Raw genomic sequence first — 22,274 nt, forward strand, 5'->3', positions numbered from 1 at the left:
GTGTCTCTCTTTCTCCCTCTCCATCTCTCCTTCCTCTCTCAATTTCTCTCTGTCCTATCCAACAAAATGGGAAAAAAAGGCTGCCAAGAGCAGTGGATTTGTAGTGCTGACACCAAACCCCAGTGACAACCCTAGAGGCAAAAGAGGAGACAGGGTGAGAGAGCCTTTTAGTTAGAAGCAGAAGGAAAGGTGGGTGATAAATAGGATTCCCTCAGCCAGGGGATACGCAAAAGAGGAAAGCAGCTTCATTGCACTACCAGGTGAGGGCACAGCCCTGGGGAGGAACTGGGTATAGCAAGGGATTTGGCACAGAAAAGCAGGGCTCGACCAAAATGGTGGCAGAGTGGAAAGTGAGGCGCCTTTCGGAGCTTCAGTGCTCAAGAGCCCGTCGCCTGGGCCCTGACCCCTGGCCCCATCTGCAGGAGCCTCTGTGGCCACCAGACTCTCCTGGGTCTTGGACCCAGGCTGAGCGTGCAAAGCAAAACCGGCAGTGAGAGAATGGCCTTGACTTCATTTCCAGCTAATTAGCTTTGGGTCTGTTTGTTTACCCCGTCATTTCTATGGAAAAGTGCACATTAACTTCTAAGTAACTCATTTATGAGCCAATTTTTCAAAAACATGCCATTTGTAATTTGGAGTCAGCATGCCCTTAAAACTAAACCACCACATGCCATTCCCCCAGTTGGCGCTTACGTATCAGTGCTAAAACATGTGTGTTACAAGACAACTAGGTAAGACTGTGCACAGTAAAACAACTCCTTTGGATGTGCTTCATGGTCATTCATCTCGACTACCCCTCCTTCAAACACCATTATATCTGCAATTCCAGGGCAGTACATACAAATTTAATGTTTCAGTGGACCTAAGTTGGGAGTGAGAGTTCTGCAGACACTTATCACAGGGAGATGAGAAGTTGTACCCATGTGCCAACAACTGTACAGTAAGCCATTAACCCCCCCCACACACACACAAAATGATAAAGAAAATTACTGGTGGTCTGGGAAGTGGCGCAGTGGATAAAGCATTGGACTCTCAAGTATGAGGCCCAGAGTTCCATCCTTAGTAGCACATATACCAGAGTGATACCTGGTCCGTGTTCTCTCTCTCTCCCCTCCTATCTTTCTCATTAACAAATAAATGAAATATTTTTTAAATTACTGTTTTATGTGTAGGACTTTGGGGGGGGGGAAGCTACCAGCAAACAAGCCTTTATGATAATATTACCAAGAAACAATGTGCCACAAAAACTAACTTCTTGCACAACAGAGTCACACCAATTTATTTGTGTTTGATGCTTGGTGCCAGTGCAAGAGGAAATACACACCTCAGGTGTCATTTTTCAAGTGCTGCAGAGGCCCGTGGCCAGCCCACTCTGCCCGTGGCTCATCTCATCAATGACGGTGCAGACATGGTGTTTGTAAGTCATTCACATGGTCAAATGTTGATGCCACTCTCAAAGGGGCAAGAGAAGGGAACTGGCATGACATGAAGTAGGTATGCAAAGCGATCACAGTTTTTCACCCTATTTCACAATCTTGGTCATCTTAATTATTATTATTCTTTTTTGCTTTGTACCGTGAAGCAATCTGAGTTAAGACCAGAAACACTGCCTGCTGATGGAAAATTCTCACAAGTTCAATGGAGGATTTGATGCGTTTCAGTAGAACTGGTGGGATATTTGCTTTGGAACCTCTGATCACTGCATCACTGCAGCCCCCCGCCCCCAGGTTCCTGATAGTGTTCCCTTCACTATTCCAGCTGATCAGCTACAGGAAGAGGAAACTAAGCCGTCCAGTCACTGAGTCATGGCACAGTTAAACGGGAAAAGTCACCAGGAAAGGAATCAGGAAGATCTCCTCCCTGCTGATTATTTGCTTCAGTCACCGGGTTTTATACAGTGTTAAGAATGAAAGAAAAAAAAAAAGCCGCTTCCATATGGTAAGCCAGCTTATTAATGCGTGTCCCTGTGTCTTAAAAGAAAACGTCCAAATTCTAGAAGTCGTGCTCTATTTTTTTCTGCATTTGGGGGAAGATACTGGAGTTTGTGAAACATGACAGGAAGAACAGGAGGAGGAGGAGGAGGAGGAGGTGACAGAGCAGCTAGAGGGCAATGGGCTGTCCCAGCAGCGGTCTCCACTGTAGCAAAGGCCACCAAAGGTTTGGACACCTGCTCCTGAGAGTCAAAGCCACCTGCGGGCTGGCCTGTCTATTTCCCGGGACACATGGGGAGGGGGTCTGGGGATGGGGGGTCTGGGGATGGGGGGAGGCTGGGGCCCCTGGGGCACTGTGTCCCGCTTGAAACTCCATTTTTTCTTTTAACAAGGCGCCTCGCTCCATCCCGAAGCCAGCTCAAGTGTTTGCAAAGCCTGCCCTTACCCTCTGTTGAGTGGGAGCAGTCAAGACTTTTCAAAACTGACCCAACTTCTCCTTTCCCGGGACTGGTGCCCCGCCCTCCCCCGTGCACCCTGGTCGCGGGCTCCCGGTCCCCCCCCCCGGGAAGCCCCCCACTGTCAGGGCACCCCCCGGGTGCACGTGTACCACCAGGAATGCCCCAGGGAGCCCGAGACGCAGCGCGGAGGCGGTGTCCGGAAGCTGCAAGAGGACCCGCAGACGGCGTGGGGGCACGAGGACCCCGGCCCGGCCCGGCCCGGCCCGGCCCCGCCAACCGCCGCCGGCGCTCACCTGCCCGCGCTGCTCCAGCGCCCGCCGTCCGCGCCGCCGCGGGCTCGCCCCGGGCTCCCGCTCGCTCCCCGCCCGCTCCGCCGCCGCCCGGTCCTCGTCATGCTCCCCGCCGTCGCCGCGGCCCGGCAGCTGCTCGGCCGAGCACATCCCGCCGCCCGCTCCGCCGCCGCCGGGGCCCAGCAGCCGAACCGAGCACGAGGCCGCCGCAGGGCCGCCCCGGGAGCCGCCGCCTCGCCGCCCAGTGCAGCCGCCCGGCCAGCGCCGCCGCCGCGGGCTCTCGGGCCGCCACGCCCCGCCCCGCCCCGCCTCTCTCCGCCCTGACGTGGCCCCACCCCTTGGCGTCCCGCCCTTTGGCTCGCCCACCACTGCCTGGCCTCGCCCCGCCCGGTGACCACGCCCACAAACACCCCGCCCCCTCGTGTAGCCCACTAATGCCTGGCCCCCGGCCCGGGGTGGCCACGCCCACTCCACGCCCCGCCCCCTCCGAGCGCCCAGCACCGCCGGGCTCCGCCCCGCCTATCAACGCTCGCCCCGCCCCGCCGCGGTCCCGCCCATTGATGCTCCGCCTGGGAGCGCCCCCCGCTGTCTGACCCCGCCCCTCCCCGCCCCGCCTATCGCCGCTCGCTCCGCCCCTGCGTGGTCCCGCCCGCTTAATGGTTCCTCCCATCTACCAATACTTGCGGGCCCTCGACTTCAGCCAGGCCCCGCCCCGTCGGTCACCGCATAGCGCACGCTGAGTCTCAACCACAGGGCTGTCCTACACACTCGCACCTCCCATCTCCCAAGCGTCTCACACCCCGCACTGGGCCTGCCACAAGCCCCGCTCACCCGCGGAGGTGCGGTGCCAACCGGTGCCAGTTGGGTCACAGCGAGTGGGAGGGGTGGGTGTTGTTCGAAAGGGGCTGGGTGAGTCCGTGTGCTTGTGAGATAGAGTGGAGAGGGAGCTGTGTGTGCCAGAGATAGGGTGAGTGTGAGTGTGTGTGTGATACATCGTGGGGGTGCCAGAGAGGCATGAGTGAGTGTGTGTGCGGTGATACAGTGTGGGGGGAGCTGTGTGTGCCAGAGATATGATGAGTGTGTATGTGATACATCGTGGGGGTCCCAGAGAGGCATGAGTGAGTGTGTGTGCAGGTGATACAGTGTGGAGAGGGAGCTGTGTGTGCCAGAGACGTGGTGTGAGTGTGTGTGTGAAGTTGTGCAGGTGATGAGAGGGGTGTGTGTGAGGCTCTCCACTAGCAGATGGTGTGAAGAGTTGTATGTGATGGGAGGTTGCACGTCTGAGGTTGTGCTGATGGGAGAGGCGCTGTATGTGTGGTAGCGTCTGAGCTTGTGTGTGAGAGGTGGGGTGTGAGACAGGTTGTGTGTGAGACTGGTAGGAAGCATAAATGAGAGACTGCAAACAGACCAAGGGGTATGTGTAAGAGGTTGTGTGTGACAGTGTGTCAGAAGGTACAACTATGAGGCAGACGCACACACTCGCACACGCACACAGCTGCACTCTAGTGGGTCCCCTGCCCTTGCCTGGTTGTGTGGAGGTGCAGCTGCTGCCTGCTGTGGGGGTTCACACACAGCCCTCAGGGGCCCGTTGAGTGCGTGGTGGAGGTGGATCCTGGGTAGGCTGGGGACTCTGCCTTTGTGTGGACTTCTAGCCATGGTGATAGTGTCTCTCTCCCATGGGTGGGGAAGGGGGGCAACCTAACTCAGTAATTGTTTTCTTCCTGCCAAAGTATCATGCTTTATCATAAGAAATGCAGGCTCCTGGGCGGAAGGTAGATAACATAATGGTTATGCAAACAGACCTTCATGCCTGAGGCTCCAAAGCTGCAGGTTCAATCCCCCGCACCACCATAAGTCAGAGCTGTTTGTGCTCTGTTAAAAAAAAAAAAAAGAAAGAAAGAAAAAAAGAAATGCAGGCTCCCTATATCCTTTCTTATTCTTCACAACAGTCATGCTTCTCTCAGTTCTGAGTGCTGCTCCAACTAGTTAATGGAACCCCAGGCTGGAGGTTGTGGGAGCCTCCAGTTTGTTACGACTGTCAGGAGTGTAGGTCACAGATTGAATTTGTGATTGGAATTAACAGTGGGGGGAACAGGGGTGGGGGGGGTCTAGAGGTCATCTTCCGGGACTGAATCCTTAACCTTGAGAATTGCCATTGATGGCCAGCCCATCAAAATGCCTTTTTAATTTTAAATATTTTTATTTATTTATTATCAGATAGAGACAGAGAAATTGAGAGGGGAGGGGGAGGTAGAGAGGAAGACAGATACCTGCAGCCTTGTTTCACCACTCATGAAGTTCTCCCCTTGCAGGTGGGGACCAGGGGCTTGAACCCAGATCCTTGCACACTGTAATGTGTGCACTTAACCAGGTGCACCACCATCTGACCTCCCCATCAAAACCCTCAACAGCAGCATTTTACCAAAAAGACATTATTCAGATTGTTTCACAAATAGCACATGTTCAAGCTTATCATATGGGGAGGAAGGGCCATTTTCATTCTACTGCACAGTGTGGAAAAATAGACAATACACACACACACACACACACACACACACACACACACCAGTATATGAAGGCACTTCTGCCAGCTTCCCTTCAGAAGTGTAAGACTGTTGTCACCTAAACAACTGTTAACACTCTGGCCTCACACTGTGTGGCTGTCTCCTTGTGATTTGACTAGTGTGCTCAGGAAGTAGTCGGTGGCGGGAAGCAGACCCCGATTTCCTGAAGTTGCTATGGGATCAAGAACTCTTCATTATTTTTCCATGTTCACATCATCTCTTTTAAATATCCTCCCACCCTTATTTTAGACCTGTCCAGAGTAAAAGATGAAGGAACCAGGAGAGTTCAGTGGTATAATTTGAGACAGATGAACACTGTTACTTGTGGAAACCATGCCAAACTTCTCTTTTCAGTTTGATTTTTCACACATGGTGCCATTTTTTTTTCAATTTGCTTTATGTGTTTTAGCTTTTGATTCCTTTTTAATTTTTGTCTAGCTCCTTCCTGTTGAGAAACACCTTTCAAATGGGGTATTATTTTTGAGGTGTTTAGAATTTAAAAGTTCTAGAGAAAAACTGGTTCCTGGACCACACATATAGATTAAAAGACAAAGAGTACCCCGTTAGGGAAAGATAGAAACAGAGTGGGAGTATGGATCGACCTGTCAATGTCCATGTCCACCACAGAAGCAATTACAGAAGCCAGACCTTCCACCTTCTACACCCCATAAAGAATTCTGATCCATACTCCCAGAAGGATAAAAAAATAGGGAAGCTTCCAATGGAGGGGAGGGGAGACACAACTTTGATGGTGTAAACTATGTGGAATCATAGCCCTCTCATCCCACAATCCTGTTAATCATGATTAAGTCATTAATAAAAAAGGATAAAAAATGGAATAAAGAAAAAAAAAAAAGACAAAGAACAAGTCAGAGAGAATCCTCCTAGCCTTTATCTAACTTTCCATTTAAGGACATTGTGTCGGAGAGAGAAGTGTTTGTCCTTACTGTGAAAGAGTAAAATTAGTCAGAATACATTTTAAAGATCTCACTGACTTTACCCAGAACATCAATAATCTCTCAGTATCCAGTTTAGCATATGGAAATAAGCTCCAAAGAGTTGTATGATTTTGCTCACAGACCAAAGTGAGCAGAACAAGGAAGTAATACTGGACATTTGCCAAATACTTAAAGCAGGACTGTTCCATTATGTGGAGTAAGGACATCTTGGCAAGACTGGGGCTAGGTAACTTGCCCTAGGTTGATCAAATTACTAGGACCTATCTTTCTGCAAGAGCCAAGCTCCAGAAAAACTTCAGTTTTTTTTTTTTCTTTTCATCATCTGTTGTGATGATCTTGTCAATCCGTCTTCTATGTATTCTTTTTTTTTTTTTCAAATTAGAGACAGAAATTGAGAGAGGAGGGGAGCTAGAGAGGGAGAGAGACAGAGAGATACCTCTAACCCTGCATCACCACTCATGAAACTTTCCCCCTGCTGGTGGGGGCTGGGGACTTGAACCTGGGTCCTTGTGCACTGTAGTGTACGCATTTAACCAGGTGCACTGCTGCTGCCTGGCCCTTAATCTCTTTAATACTGCTTTATTCCTTTCTCTCTGATGTGACTTCTTATAGTCCCTACAGACTGTTGAGTTTTCTGGCTGTGACAGAAATATAGATTAAGAATTATTTTTTATCACTTAGAAAAACACCTGAGAAAGTTATTCTAGCTTGATAGTAGGGAAAAAACTGAAATGTGACTAATTATAGAGTATCATTTAATGTGTTACTGTTTTTAATTTTTATTTTGTGTGGTACTGGGGAGGGAAGGAGATCAGGACCTGGAGAAGAAGGAGAAGAAGGAAGGAGATCAGTTCACGTGCAATAGCACTGAGCTGCCTCCTTGGTCAAGTACTTTTTATTCTGTGTTCTTTAGAGAAAGGGGAGAGGGAGGAGAGAAAGGGACAACAAAGAGGGAGTCGGGCGGGCGCTAGCGCAGCAGGTTAAGCGCAGGTGGTGCAAAGCACAAAAGACTTGGGGGGAGGGGCTGAGGATTCATCTGTTCTTCTCTAGAAAAAATGAGGTCCAGCAGGCAGAAGACATCGAGATGGGAGTCAGGCAGTAACACAGCAGATTAAGCGCACACGGCGCCATGCAGGACCGGCTTAAGGAACCCAGTTCAAGCCCCTGGCTTCCCACCTGCAGGGGAGTCGCTTCACAAGCGACTCTCTGTCTTCCCTTCTCTGTCTTCCCCTCCTCTCTCCATTTCTCTCTGTCCTATCCAATAACAGTAACATCAATAACAACAACAATAAACAGCAAGGGCAACAAAAGGGAATAAATAAATATTTTTTAAAAAGAAAGAAAAAGAAAAAAGAGACACCAAAGAACGGTTCCACTATTCATGGAGTTCCCTTGATACTCTCCAAGGAGCTCCCATAGGTGTCAAGGAGTGAACCTAGGGCCTCACACGTGATCAACCATAAAAATATCCACACTCCTTGAGCCACTGTTCCAGAACTAGGAAATAATTCAAAAGAGAGAAAACGCTGTTTGCCTAAAGATATTCAAGGCAGAACCATAGTGAAGAAATTGAAAAGAAGCCTATTTCAATGCCGAGAAGGAAATGAGTGAGTTAGCTGTGGTATACCAACACAACTAAATGTTCATGGCCTGAAAACGTTAACCATAAAGATTATGTATCCTGGGAAAGATAAAACAAGCTGTGGGGATGGATCCACCTGCCAATGTCCATGTCCGGTGGAGAATCAATTACAGCAGCCAGAACTCCCACTTTCTACACCCCAAAGAGAATTTTGGTTCATACCTGCTGAGGCAGAGAAATGTTAGGGGAAGACAACCAGAGGGGCTCTGACTCCAGTTCCATCGGGACCCGGAGGAAAGGGAGTACAGAAGGAAGGACATTTGGAAGTAGCAAAGGGAGAGACTTAGAAAGGAAGAGAAGGCAGGACCATAGGAAAAAAAAATAGGCAAATACATAAAAATGTAGACAGATAGTTCTAGAAATAATAGTCAACCTACATCTGTGACCTTGGGAAATCTGTAGTTTCCAATAGAGAGAGTGAGGACACAGAACTCAGGTGGGGGGAACAGTGTGGATGGAGTCATGCCCCTGTTATCTCATAATTGTGTGAATCATTATTATTAAATCACTAGTAAAAACTGGAAACAAAGATCATCTATCAGAGACATAAATGTTTATTATAATGTAAAGTGAAGGAAGGAGTGGCCAAGTCACTCAGTTACTCTCTATCTCAGCAACTTGGAAGAGGGGAAAAGCCATATAGAACTTTGTTTTGCTCATCTATGGAATAAATCTAAGCAGTGAATTAGGTGAGTACACAGTTCAGATTTGGAATATAAAGGTTTTAATGTTTTGGTTGGTGTATTATACTATTAATTTTAATAAAGGTTTAAAAATGTTTTGGGTGGTGTGTTGTACAAGTGATTTTGATATGATAATTAAAAATTGTCATCTATATAGAGATCTGTTTCACATACAGACCCCTATTCTTGTCAAATGAGCTTTCTGGCATACAGAGTCTAGTAGGTTCTCCTTCATAGCTAAAAGTTGTATTACCTTTTATTGAATAATTTAGGCCTTGAATGGGTTTTGGATATTTTATTCATGCTGTTTTCAATAATTTAGAATCTTCAAGTTGGAAGGAGTCTGAGAGGCAGTGTGAAGCAGCCTCCCATCCAGAAGAGGGGTCCAACCCCTGAGAGCTGGGCCTCTTCATCTGGAAAGCTCTTAACTCTAGCCAGCTTGTTACCTTGTGGTGCAACCTTTCCATGTCTGGGAGGCTCTAGTTGCTTTTCTGTCACATGAGTTGAACCTGTATCTTGATGTTTTATTTTTTAAAATAAAAACTTGTTTATTTTTTATATTTATTTATTTTCTCTTTTGTTGCCCTTGTTTTTTTTTTTTATTGTTGTTGTAGTTATTATTGTTGTTATTGATGTCATCATTGTTAGATAGGACAGAGAGAAATAGAGAGAGGAGGGGAAGACAGAGAGGAGGAGAGAAAGATAGACACCTGCAGACCTGCTTCACCACCTGTGAAGCGACTCCCCTGCAGGTGGGGAGCCGGGGGCTCGAACCGGGATCCTTATGCCGGTCCTTGCAAGGTGCCACATGCGCTTAACCCGCTGTGCTACCGCCCGACTCCCATCTGGATGTCTTCTGCCTGTTGGACCTCATTCTTTCTAGAGAAGAACAAATTAATCCTTAACCCCCCCCCCCGTCTTGGAGTCTTTTTAATTTTTCATTTTTTGGGGGGAGTCACTGTTGGGACTTTACTGTTGCAGGCCAGCTATTTCAGAAAGAAAAGAGACAGAGAGTCAGAAAGACAGCACAGTACTGAGACATCCATCAGTATGCAGAACATCCCAGTGGTATGCTGAGGTCTCAAATCTGGGCCCCTTGTAATCCTGTGCTTTGCAACAAAATGGATTGACCTTGAGGATGTTGTGCTGTTGTGCTAAGTGGAAAAAGCTAGCCAGAGGAGGACAGATACTCTATGATCTCAACCAACAAACTCCACTGAACCTGGAGATGTCAAGAACAGACAGGCGATAGCTGGAGTTGGAGGGTGGACTGGGGACAAAGTGGGCAAAGATAGTGACTGACTTCCAGTTCTAAGTTCTGGGGATGGTGGGCGCAGCAGGATGATATAGTTTATAAATTGAATGGTACATTTGAAAGTTGCTGGGAGAATTAAAAATAAAGGGAGGAAGGAAAGAAAGAATGGAATGGAGGCATATGTGTTTTTGACTGGGTGAGAAACCAGACCCTGTGCTCTGAGTTCCAAGCAGCATCTGCCAGGCGGGAATCAGCAGGAGGAAGCTTAGATCCAGGGGAGCAGATGGGTCTCAGCTCAGCTGCCAAGTCCTTTCCATCGCTGCCTGGTACCCTGTCTAAGATGGGCTGCAAGCACATCTTCAGAGAGAATGGCTGCATGGCGTGAGAGAGGGCACACATGCCCTCTGCATTTGTCTTCTCTGATCTTGGTGTGAAAAGACAGAGAGGGCCAGTCCCAGGCACAGAGAGTGAACCTGACAACTGTCTAGTAGGTAATGTTAAGACTGAGGAGAGAGAGAAGTAATAAGATGTGTATACATCTAGTCTAGCACATATGACATTACAGTCACTCCTTTGTTTATGCGTTCCTCTCTCCAACAGACTAACCATTTCCCGATGGGAGATCCACTGATCTTTTATGCCTTACAAAGTGTCAGGTGTGCAGAGTGACAGAACACATGTTTAAGCCAACCTAGTGATATCTAAACTGATTAGATTTGAAGTAAAAGTCTGTAATCCTGTACAACCACTGAGTTTTGATGCTATGTTGAATTCTCTTGCCCTGCTTGATTTCCTACTAAAGACATCTTTGGGAGGGGCCAGGCAGTAATGCACCTGGATAAGCACTCACATTACAGTGTTCAAGGACCTAGGTTCAAGCCCTTGGTCCCCAGCTGCAGGGGAAAAGTTTCACAATTGGTGAAGCAAGGATGCAGGTATCTTTATGTCTCTCTCTCCCTCTAATTCTTCTTCTCCTTTTAATTTTCCCTGTCTCTATCAAATAATAAGTAAATAAATATTTGCACTATATATTTTTTTTAATTTTTATAAAAATATTAAAAATATATGTTTTTAAAAAATAATTTATTTCTTTATTGGGGAATTAATGTTTAACATTCAACAGTAAATACAATAGTTTGTACATGCATAACATTCCCCAGATTCCCATTTAACAATACAACCCCCACTATGTCATTCATCATCTTTCATGGACCTGTATTCTCCCCACCCACCCACCCACCCACCCCAGAGTCTTTTACTTTGGTGCAATACGCCAATTCCATTTCAGGTTTGACTTGTGTTTTCTTTTCTAAAATATATATGTTTTTTACCAGAACATTAATCAACTCTGGCTTATGGTGGTATGGGGGAACTGAACTTGGGACTTCGGAGCCTCAGGTATGAGAGTCTCTTCGCATAACCACTATGCTACATACTCCCCCACTATATATATATATATATTTTTTTCTTCTTTTCTTTTCTTTCCTTTATTGCCACCAGGGATATCGCTGGGGCTGGGTGCTGGCACTATGAATCCACAGCTCCTGGCAGGCATTCTCCACCCCTTTTTTTCTTTTTACTTTATTTTTATTTGACAGGACAGAGTGAAACTGAGATGGAAGGGGAGACAGAGAAGGAGAAAAGAAGATAGACACCTGCAGACCTGCTTCACTGCTCATGAAGCATCCACCCTGCAGGTGGGGAGGCGGGGGCTTGAACCTGGGCCCTTGAATACTGTAATGTGGGCGCTTAACCAGCTGTGCCACTATGCTGCCCCCTTGATATATATATATATATATATATATATATATATATATATATATATATATATATATATGTATGTATGTTTGTTTATTTATTTATGTTTCCCCCATAGTTTCTTCATAGTCTACCTAGCAGTGATCTCAGGCTGGAGAGTGTAAATCATTCAATAGTGTTTAACATGAACCTTTAAGAATAGTCACGTTTAAGAAGGCAAAGTAATGTGTAATTGATCTTAGGAAGAGTCTTCCAGGTGGTTAAATCTCTTTTTAAAATGTGTCTTAGGACAAACTCGCAGCTCTCCAGAGAACAGCACCTTATAATAATCCACTCACCAAATGGTTCTGGGAAATAAGGTTTTAACTTTTGTTAACAGCACTCTCTTATTTACTTTTCCACTCATTTGAGAGGCGTTTCAAGTCTCATCTTAGTTTCCTTTGGTGTCTTTTGCTCTGCTGTCCGTGTCTAAGCAGGAAAAGCCCGCTGCATCAGGGCTTAGGTCTCCTTCCCGAATGCAGTGCATCTTCCTTCCCTGTGCTGTTTGCGTTTGAAACTTCTTCACACTCAATCGTCCGCCCTCTCTTTGGGCCAGGTCTTTGCAACAGGCCTAAAGCTTTTTCACTTAGGGGAGAAGCAGGTCCTGGCTTTCATTTCCCAGTCAGTCAGTCAGTCAGGTTAAGCAGCTTGGTTTCCCAGGCACTGCTGAGGCAAGGAGCTGGTGTGGGTGGAACTGGCTGACTCCACAGTTCCCATCTGCATGTGCTGGAGCAGGAAGCTGGACTCCACAGCCACCTGGGAGCAGGAAGACAGCCACGAGTGGGTGGCTTTGAAGAACCTCCGTCTGTTTTCCCTGCACCAGCTGGCTTGAAGTTTCTGAAGAGACACTCCACAGCAATGTTCAGGTTTTGCCCTTGACTGAGTAGGATTTGGGGCCTGTGCTTAAAGGATGTGCTGTGTTTCGGACCTAGACTTGTGATGTATTTTCGAAGACAAGTTACTTCCAGCTTTGACTTTCCATTAGTGGCGGTTTGTGCAGAAGTTTATTATTTTTAGGTGTAAACATGTAATTTGGTTCCAGTCCAATGGTACAAGTGTATGCTTTATGCTTTTTTTTTTTTATCTCTCTCTCTCTCTCCACACACACACACACACACACACACACACACACACACACACACATGGTGTATAGGGGAACAGAATGGTTAGACTTTTTTTTAGGATTGTGACTTGTGTGAGCTGAAGTTATTTTCTAAATGAAAGGTAGATACTTAGCTCTTTCTAAAGTATTTCTTAGAGTTTATAGCCTGCAGATCACCAAGAACATAGACTAACTGAACATTTATATCTTCAGATCATACTATTATTTTTGTTGTTTGGGTAGCAAGACACATTAGTTTAAGATATTATTTTTAATTTTTTTCAAAGTTATTTACTACTGGATAGAAAAAGAAATTGAGAGGGGAAGGGGAGATAGAGATAGATAGATAGATAGATAGATAGACAGACAGACAGACAGACAGACAGATACACAGAGAGACACTTGCAGCCCTACTTCATCACTTGTGAAGCTTTCCCCCTGCAGATGGGGACCAGGGGCTTGAACCTGGGTCTTTGCACATTATAATCTGAGCACTTAACCAGGTGCCTCACCACCTGGCCCATGTTTAAGAGATTCTCCTCATTGTTATGGGCTAGAAATCTAACAGAGACTACAAGGCATCAGCATAGTAAAGAAATATTTTGGATCATAGAAAATGTCAAAATAAGCTAATGGAATACCTATAAGGCTTTCAAAGATTCTTATTCTGGAAGAAAATAGAAACTTTTTTTGCCAGACCCAAATGTGCATATTCACATAAGGACAGGAGAGTAATTAGAGGTAGGCATCCTATGATTGCTTGGTTTGTTAACTGGCTACTGTATACTCCTAAGAATATAAAATGACACAGCCTCGAGCTTTAACACTGTGCTGACGTGGTTCACCTTGGTTTCCTTTAGCAGGGAACTATCATTAGTTGGATTTACAAACTCATAGAGGGAGTTTGCTACAAAGTTGATGGGAATGTGGACTGGTGCTGCCTCTTTGGGAAACTTTATGAAAAGTCTTTAAACAAATAAAAATGGAATGACCTTATGATCCAGTGAGACCACGCTTCGGGATTTATTCAAAGGACACTGAAACAGTAATTCAAAGGAATACATGCACCTACCTCTGTGTTCTTTTAAATATTTTATTTATTTACTTATTAGAGACAGAAAGAAATTGAGAGGAAGGGTGGAGAGAGAAGGAGAGAGACAGAAACACCTGTAGACCTGCTTCACCACTTGTGAAACGTTACCCCTGTAGCTGGGGCTGGGGGCTTGAGCTCGGTGCTTTACCCATTGCACCATTTCCTGAACCACTGCAACTGTATTTTGTAATCTTACAAACTTGTAACATACTATTAACAAAGAATTTTTTAAAGAATGAGAATAGTGTATATTGGTAAAAAAAATAATAACTTACAAAGGGGGCAGGGGGACTACTACAGTGTTTTACACAACAGACTTTTGTGCTTGAGGCAACAGAGGTCTCAAATAATATTTATTTTATGAGAGACAGGAGTGAGGGAGAGGGACAGGAGCACCGCTTGGCAAATGGGTTTATGTGATACGCTCTGGCTCTCACATATACAGATCCCTTGAGGCAATTGTCCAAACTCTTGGTCATTTTTCTCCCTGCTGGTAGACTTTAGCTAACTGTGATAAAAGGGGGTATGAGATAGTCATCTAGACAACAGAGATAGTCTATATGTCTGCTGTGCTTTCAAAATGAACTATGCAAATACTTAATGATGACATTTTATTGTTATATATCTTGGTGTGATTATTAGTGCCCCTTAACCTTCCAAAGTGTCTCAGTTTGGACACTTCCAGTTTCATTGTTTCATTGTCTCAGTTTGGACCTTCCAGTTTCATTGTTTTTATTCAGACAAAGAATAGTACCCATTTTGGTCATTTGTTGACTAACTGGAGAGATTTCAAAACAGACTGTTTTTTGTCTTGTTCTAAAATTGGAAAATGGCTGGAATTACTGACCAATTGCTCAACTCTTTCTTCATTGCCTGAATGTTGTCAACTGAAGAGGAAGTCTGGATTACTGGGGCTGTGGGATTGGAAAGGTTTATTAACCCTCTGGAAGGACATGGGAGATGATGTGTGCTCTTTATGCACGAGTATTCGGGTACATTTTTCCGACAAGTATGTCTGTAGTTTCTCAGAGTTCTCTACCTGTCCACAGATGCTCAGAACTGTAGTGCCATCTTATGCTCCAGACTCAAGTGACCAGCCCTTGTCACCCTGCTGCACGTTTGAAAAATCAAATCCATGAGAGACAGAAGGGGACTGATTTCTCAGCAGAGCTTTTATAACCCACACACTTGTAAAAATAAAAAAATCTGGTGAAAATTATTAAATGGCGTCTCAGTGTTGATCACACTGAGCCAGAGAGATAGCTCACTGGGTAGAGGGCGTGCCTTGCCACGTGTGCAGCCCAGGTTCAAAGCCCAGCATGTGTGAGGATGTTCTACTGCTGTAATCTCTGTTTCTCTCTCTTTATCTGTCAACAACAAATTAAATTTTATGCAATTTAACTGAATAGTCTCATATGAAGAGAAAGAAATACATAAAAAGGACATACAAATATTACCTAGACATGCTTCCCCACTGTAAGAGAATTTGAAGGGCTTTAAATTGGTAAATAATTAGAGTTTAAAATACAATGCTGGGCAGGGGGTGGATGGTGGTGCTGAGTGTGCATGTTACAGTGTACAAAGACCCAGGTTTAAGCCCCTGGTCCCTACCTCCAGGAGGAAAGCTTTGCAAGTGGTGCAGTGTTGCAGGCGTCTCTTTGCATCCCTCCCTCTTGATTTCTGGCTGCCTATATCCAGTAAGTAAGTAAATATAATTTTAAAAATACAACGCTGGGGCCAGGTGGTGGTGCACATGTTTAAACGCACACACTACAGTGCGCAACAACCTGGGTTCAAGCCCCTGGTCTCCACCTGTAGAGGGGAAACTTCATGACTGGTGAAGCAGGGCTGCAGGTGTCTCTCTGTCTCTCTCCCTCTGTCTCTCCCCTCTCATTTTCTCCCCGTCACTAGCCAATAATAAATAAAGAAAATGATTTTAAAAACTTTAAAAAATACAATGCCTAGGAATGAACCTCACATGTGCTCACGGCGTCCTGTACGATTAAGCATCATCCCAACACAGTTTTTATTCTGTGTTGAGATAGGGAAGGAGGAGAAAGAAGGACATACACATCAACTCACTGTTCCACCACTCACAGAGTGCTCTCTGGGTGCTGTCCTTGGGGCTCCATGTGATACTGGGGATTGAGCACAGGACCTGACACTGGATAAGTCATGCACTGTGCCTGCTAAGGTGTCCCACCCCTAGACTGTTTATCCAGTGTGACTCAGTGGTATTCTGACACAATACTCAGGAAATAGTCATGATGATGAAGGCAGGCATTTGACCAACTGATTTAATGCATAGCAGGGCAAAATAAGCATGAGCTAGAGCCTCCAATAACATCATGAGTTGGTGACAGGGCGTAGAGCACTAAGGGATGGGCAGACACTCCAGGAACTTGGTCTGATATGATTTTTTTTTCTATATTTCAAAAAGATGACTATATTCATTGACTTTATAGCAAAGAGACTAGACTGCTCTCCTTGGGCAAATATGGGTTGAAGATCAATCTCTGGGCCTCTCATGCACAAATCTTAGGATTTCTTGAGAAACCTTTCCTGCAGGGTCAGGTGGTGCCACACCTGGTTAAGCACACTCATTACAGGGCTCAAGGACCCAGGTTCAAGCCCCTGGCCTCCACCTGCAGGGGAAATATATCACAAGTGGGGAAGCAGGGTTGCAGATGTCTCTCTGTCTCCCCCTTCATCTCCCCTCCTCTTTCAATTTCTGTCTCTACCCAATAATAAATAAGTAAAAATATTTCATAGAAGCCTCCCCTGCCACCTCCCTATTTGTTTTTTTCTCCTTGGCTGTCAATCAAATTCTACTTTCTTAGCCCTTACACTTAATTTTTTTTTTTTAAGTGGGAAAAGGGAAAAATGGTTTCTTAAGATGAGTAACAGAGAAACACATGCTGGCAGACTGCAGTGCACTTTGCTCCTAAGGTTAGAATCTAAATATATACTTTGTCCAAATATAGATAGGTGGGAGCATATCTGCTGTGTTTCAAGGGAGCACACTGACCAGTTGAAGGAAATTTGCTTTATTCTCTCTTGTCCTTTCTTTCTTTTCTTTTCTTTTTTTAAAGGTTCCATGAGTTTGTAAAATGGCAACTATTAGGACATAAAAATACAGTAAAATTGCTCAATTCAATAACTGCCTAACTTGGGAACAGTGTCCCAGGAAAGGGCTGACAGAAATAGTTCATGTTATTTTTTTCTTTTAAAGCTTCCTGTACTTTAACGTTACACAGAAGCTGAAATCCATGTAATCAAAGTATGCATGAATTATGGAGTTGGAAGACCCATGTTGTTAGTAGGTAAAGATTCCTCCAAAGAATATATAAACTTCTAATGTGATAATGTTATTTACGTGATGACACATTGCCGTTTCATTCTTCCAGTTTCAACCCAAATTCCCCAGCACCATGTATTAAAAAGAGCCTCCTTTCTCATTTTAATGTTTTGGTTCTCCTTGTCATAAATTTATCTGAAGGTATGAGGACTTATTCGGGGTTCTCAATTTTGTTCCATCGCTCTGTATGCCTATTTTGTCCTAGTACCACACGGTTTTGATTGCGAAAGTTAAATAGTAGTTAAAGTCAGGAAGCATGATACTTCTATTTTTGTTCTTCTTCTTTTCAGGACTGCTTTGGTGATCTTGGTCCCAGATAAAATTTTGTAGGATTTGTTCTATTTCCTTAGAGAAACTCAGTGGAACTTTGATAGGGATTGTATTGATTTTGAGTATATGTCTTGGTAGCTTGATCATTTTGGTGATGCTGATTTTCCCGATCCATTCTTTTTTTAGTGTCTTCTGTTTCCTTTAGTAATGGCTTATAATTTCCAGTGTACAGGTCTTTCACATCCTTTGTTTATTCACACACACCTTATTTTTATACTATTGTAAATGGGATTGATTTCTGTATTCTTTTTTCCCCTAGTTTACTATTTATATAGCACAGTGCTGCTGATTTATTATTTTTTATTTATTATCTTTATTTGTTTGTTGGATAGAGACATCCAGAAATTGAGAGGAAAGGGGAGGAAGAGAAGGTTAGAAACAGAGGGACATCTGCAGCCCTGCTTCACCACTTCCAAAGCTTCCCCCACCCCCACCCCCACAGCTGAGGACCTTGAACCCAGGTCCTGGTGCATTGTAACATGTGCACTCAGCCAGGTGTGCCACCATCCCGCCCCTCTGATTTTTGTATATTAATTTTGAACCCTACCACATTACTACATTTTGTAGCCTACCATCTTCCTAACAATTTCCCAGAGTTCTCCACAGAACTCTCTTGAGTTGTCTATGTATAGTACTGCTTGTTACAGGGAGAGCTCATGTCCCCTAAACTAATATGGATTTTTTTAAACCTATATTAGTATAGAAATCACTAGTTTGAGGCTGTTGCTTACTTGGCACTACTGTAAAACCAGTATATTAATTAATGGAATGAAGATGGGGTTTGATTGCCTTAGAGACAGTAAAAAACAAAACACTCAGAAAATAAATGCCCATGTTGACTGCTCCCCCCACGCCCTGGCCTCCCCAACTCTTGTCATTGTTTTTCCCCTTGCTGGGTTTTTGAATGGCCTCATTTCAGAATGTCTTAGCCCAGTGCTTAAAAAGAAAGAAAGACGTTGAGGGAATGCCTCGTATGGTTAGAAATGAACACCCACAACCATATGTAGCAATGAATTTCCCCTACAAATGTTTTTATACTGTTGAGTACATGTAGCCTATGTTTTGGAAGGACTCTTCTCTCTGAAGTAATCATTACACTGTTTTATTTCCTTTATGAATGCCAAGTACACATTATATTTCATTTCCTCTTTTTTTTTGCTTGCCAATGTCTTTTAATTTCCTTTCATCTCTTCATAAATATGTAATAAATAATCACAAATTACAAAGCTTTTCAAAGCATGGTCCCCGGGTGAGCAAAAGCAGCATCATCTGGGAGCTTATTATCAATTGGAAAACAAAATTTGAGGTCTCACCTCGGACTCACTGAATTAGAATCACTGGGGGTGGGGTCAGTGGCTAGATTTGTGTTTTAACTGCCACTTCCAGTGAATCTTAAGCATGCTAAAGTCTGAGAAGCCTCAGTTAAGTTTTTTCTTCTACTTTTTGATTTGACAGGACAGAGAAAATAGAGGGAAGGAGGGGGAAGAGAGAAGGAGAAAAACACCTGCATATCTGCTTCACTGCTCATTAATCGTCTCCCCTCTGCAGGTGGGGACAATTAAAATCTCACTAATTGCATTTTCCACTTAAGACCCAATCTAGAATCTTAAAGAATTTGGAGTCTTAAAAGTCATCATATCAGTTTAAACTAGGTGTGTGTTTCTCCCATATCCCTGACCAATTGGCATCTAATTTGCCAACTGATAAAGAATTAATTTGCTTAACACTTAAAAAAAATCTATCAATTTATTTTTATTTCCATCAAGGTTATTGCTGAGGTTTGGTGCCTGCATGATGAATCCACCATTCCGACAGCCATTTTTTCTTTTCTTTCTTTTTATTCCTTTTTTTTTGGTTAGGACAGAGGGAAATTGAGAGGGAAGCAAGAGATAGGCAGAGGGGGGGAGAGATAGGCAGAGAGAGAGAGAGACAAAGAGAGAGAGGCACACGTGCACACCTGCTTCAGGGCTCGTGAAATTTCCATCCTGCAGGTGAGGAGCGGGGGCTCAAACCCTGATGCTTGTACAATATAACAGGTGTGTTAAATTGAGTGTGCTATGGCCCAGCCCGCCTGCTTAACAGGCGGGCTGTTAAGCGGGCTGATTTAATCAATGACAGCTTACCACTCATGAGGTAATATTTAAGAACAATTCTAGTTACTGGAAATTTCTTCCAGGTTTAGCCCAGCATGACCTAAATGCACCCCTTGTTCACTGTTTCTGTTAAAGGAAGAGAGACCAATAGTCCTCTCATGGAATCACTGATACCAAACTCCCCCAAGACTGCCACTCAGTGTAGTCTCATCCTCTCCTTAAAGTAGAACTTTTTACCTGAGCCCGACAGGTGTCTCCTGGTCTCTCTTCTACACAGAAGACCTCCTCTGTCTTCTCCTCAGGGAAAGTGGCTTTGCCTCAAAGAAACCTTATTTGCTTGTCTGCCTCCCTTTGACTCTTAACACCTATTGTGTGTGTGTGTGTGTGTGTGTGTGTGTGTGTGTGTGTGTGTGTGTGTGTGTGTGGTGGTGGTGGTGGTGGAGGAGGAGGAGTTTAGTGGTTCACAGAATAGCTGTTGGCACATGGGTACAATTTCTCATCTCACCAAGATAGGTGTCTGCAAAATACTTACTCACAAATTAGGCCCATCACCTTGGACCAGGACCTGAAAGTCCCCCACCCCACCCCACCCTACCTTGTCCTTCCCCAGAGACCTTTGCTTGGGTGTAATACATCAAACCAGTTCAAGATTTCCTCTGTGTTTCCCCTTTCTGTTCTTGTTCCTTAAATTCTGCCCATCAATGAGATCATCCCATACTCATCTTTCTCTTTATAACTTTTATCACTTAACATGATTCCTTCAAGCTCCATCCAAGATGAGGTGAAGAAGGTGGATTCATTATTCTTAATATCTGAGTAGTGTTCCATTGTGTACACAGACCACAGCTTTCTCAGCCACTCATCTGTTGTTGACACCTGGGTTGCTTCTAGGTTTTGGCTATTACACATTGTGCTGCTATGAACAGTGGTGCACACAGATCATTTTTGGATGGGTGTTTGGTTCCTTAGGATATATCCCCAGGAGAGAAATTGCAGGATCATAGGGTAGGACCACTTCTAGACTTCTGAAAGTTCTCCAGACTGTTCTCTATGACTTTCATTTTTTTACAACTCTGCCAGTGCTTTTCTGCTTGCTTAGTGTGATTCACACATTGCTTAACAGAGACAACTAGATCTCTCAATTTATTCAGGTGAATTTTTTTTAACCCTTTTCATGAGAAGTGTGGAATAAATCTGCTTTTCTTTAAATAGCTCAGAGGCTACGACAGCTGTCTACTCACTCCTAAGAATTTTCTTCTATAAAGAGAACATTCTTAGTTCTTTGGCTTTCCCTATCTGAGAATGCCTTTTAGTTTTTTTCTTCCCCTTTAGAATGATTTATATGTCAATATTCTGCTTAAAATAACAGCTCCATAATAAACCATAAAATGTACCTTGTCCAGTGAAGGCTTCCGGGGACTGTTCCATCTGCAGGAGGAAGTAAGTCACTCACTTGGGCAAGTCCAGACTTATTTCATGTTCCTATTGAAGCAGACCAGGAATGTTAACAAAGAGAATTCAGGGACCTGAAGATAGCTCACTCATTAGATCCTGAGCTTGATGACCTTGAGTTGCATGCCTGCTAAACAGCTGTGGGCAGATGGTGGATCAGTGCCACAGTGTCTCTCCTCCCTCTGTCTTCTTCCTCTCCCTTCCCCACTCCTCCCTTCCCCCTTCTCCCTCTCCTCCTTCGGCTCCTCTTTCCTCCTCTCTTTCTCATAGATTAATGGGAAAGTGGGTCCTGGGAAGACTGGTGAGCATGTATGAGACTGTGTCACACCATTAAAAAACAAACAACAAACAAACAAACAAAAACCATGTCCAGGAGGTGGCTCAGTGGATAAAGCACTGGACTCTCAAGCATAGGTCCTGAGTTCAGTCCCTGGCAGCACATGTACCAGAGTGACAGCTGGTTCCTTCTCTCCTCCTATCTTTATCATTAGTAAATAAATGGGATGCATTGGATCGACCTTCTTGTGGTGCATTCCGTGAGTACCCATTTATTGGGGAAACTGACGATCCTTCCTAGCCGACTGAATCCACATGGATCCCAGTCACTTTCAAAGCCAGCAACAAGCAGCTCCTGACAGCTTTCAACCTGACCTTGTTGGCTGGCTACGGAAGAAGGGCAAACGCTAGAAGAAGAAGTAAATAAATAAAATCTTTTAAAAAATTTCTTTGAATAAGTTGAGACAGTTGCCTGACTTACTTATTAAACAATTCATGGACAGGACAGGGCCCACATAACAAGAAGGCACTACAAGTCACACTACAGAATGGAAGGTTTTTTTTTCAAGTCTGCTAAGGGTGAGATGGACACCATCCAGGACATTAAGTTCAAGCCTCGATTTCACTTTGGATTTGAGAAGGTGACTCAATTACTGTGTACTCAGCTTTTGTCCTTGTTTTTGTTTTGTTTTCCCACCAGGATTACCTCCTCCTTCACCTGTCCCAATTTCTATTTCTATCCAGTAGTAAATAAATAAAAATATTTTTTAAAAGAGCCAGCCAGAAATCAAGAGGAAGGGGACGATAGAGAGACAAAGAGACACCTGCAGCTCTGCTTCGCCACTTGCGAAGCTTTCTTCCTGCAGGTGGGGACCGGGGGCTTGAACCCAGGTTCTTGCACATTGTAACATGTGTGCCCAACCAGGTGCACCACCACCCGGCCCCTCAAAGCCTCTTTGAAAATGAGTCCTAGGCCTTGCCACTGGGGCAG

At 44.6% G+C, this 22,274-nt stretch overlaps 2 protein-coding genes across 3 annotated transcripts in view; one reads left to right on the forward strand and one right to left on the reverse strand.

Annotated features, from left to right (window-relative positions):
- Positions 1–2,983, reverse strand: part of FAM241A (family with sequence similarity 241 member A) — a 39,093-nt gene extending 36,110 nt beyond the window's left edge. For both annotated transcript variants that reach the window (XM_060186252.1, XM_060186251.1), the window contains exon 1: positions 2,683–2,983. In XM_060186252.1, the coding sequence (XP_060042235.1) occupies positions 2,683–2,829 (147 nt within the window). In that variant the 5' untranslated portion in view covers positions 2,830–2,983. The remainder of the gene's footprint in view (positions 1–2,682) is intronic.
- TIFA (TRAF interacting protein with forkhead associated domain) overlaps positions 1–22,274 on the forward strand; it is a 344,732-nt gene that overhangs the window by 171,394 nt on the left and 151,064 nt on the right. The window lies entirely within an intron of this gene.

The sequence above is a fragment of the Erinaceus europaeus genome, chromosome 2, assembly GCF_950295315.1.
Source record: "Erinaceus europaeus chromosome 2, mEriEur2.1, whole genome shotgun sequence".
NCBI classification, from domain to species: Eukaryota; Metazoa; Chordata; class Mammalia; order Eulipotyphla; family Erinaceidae; genus Erinaceus; species Erinaceus europaeus.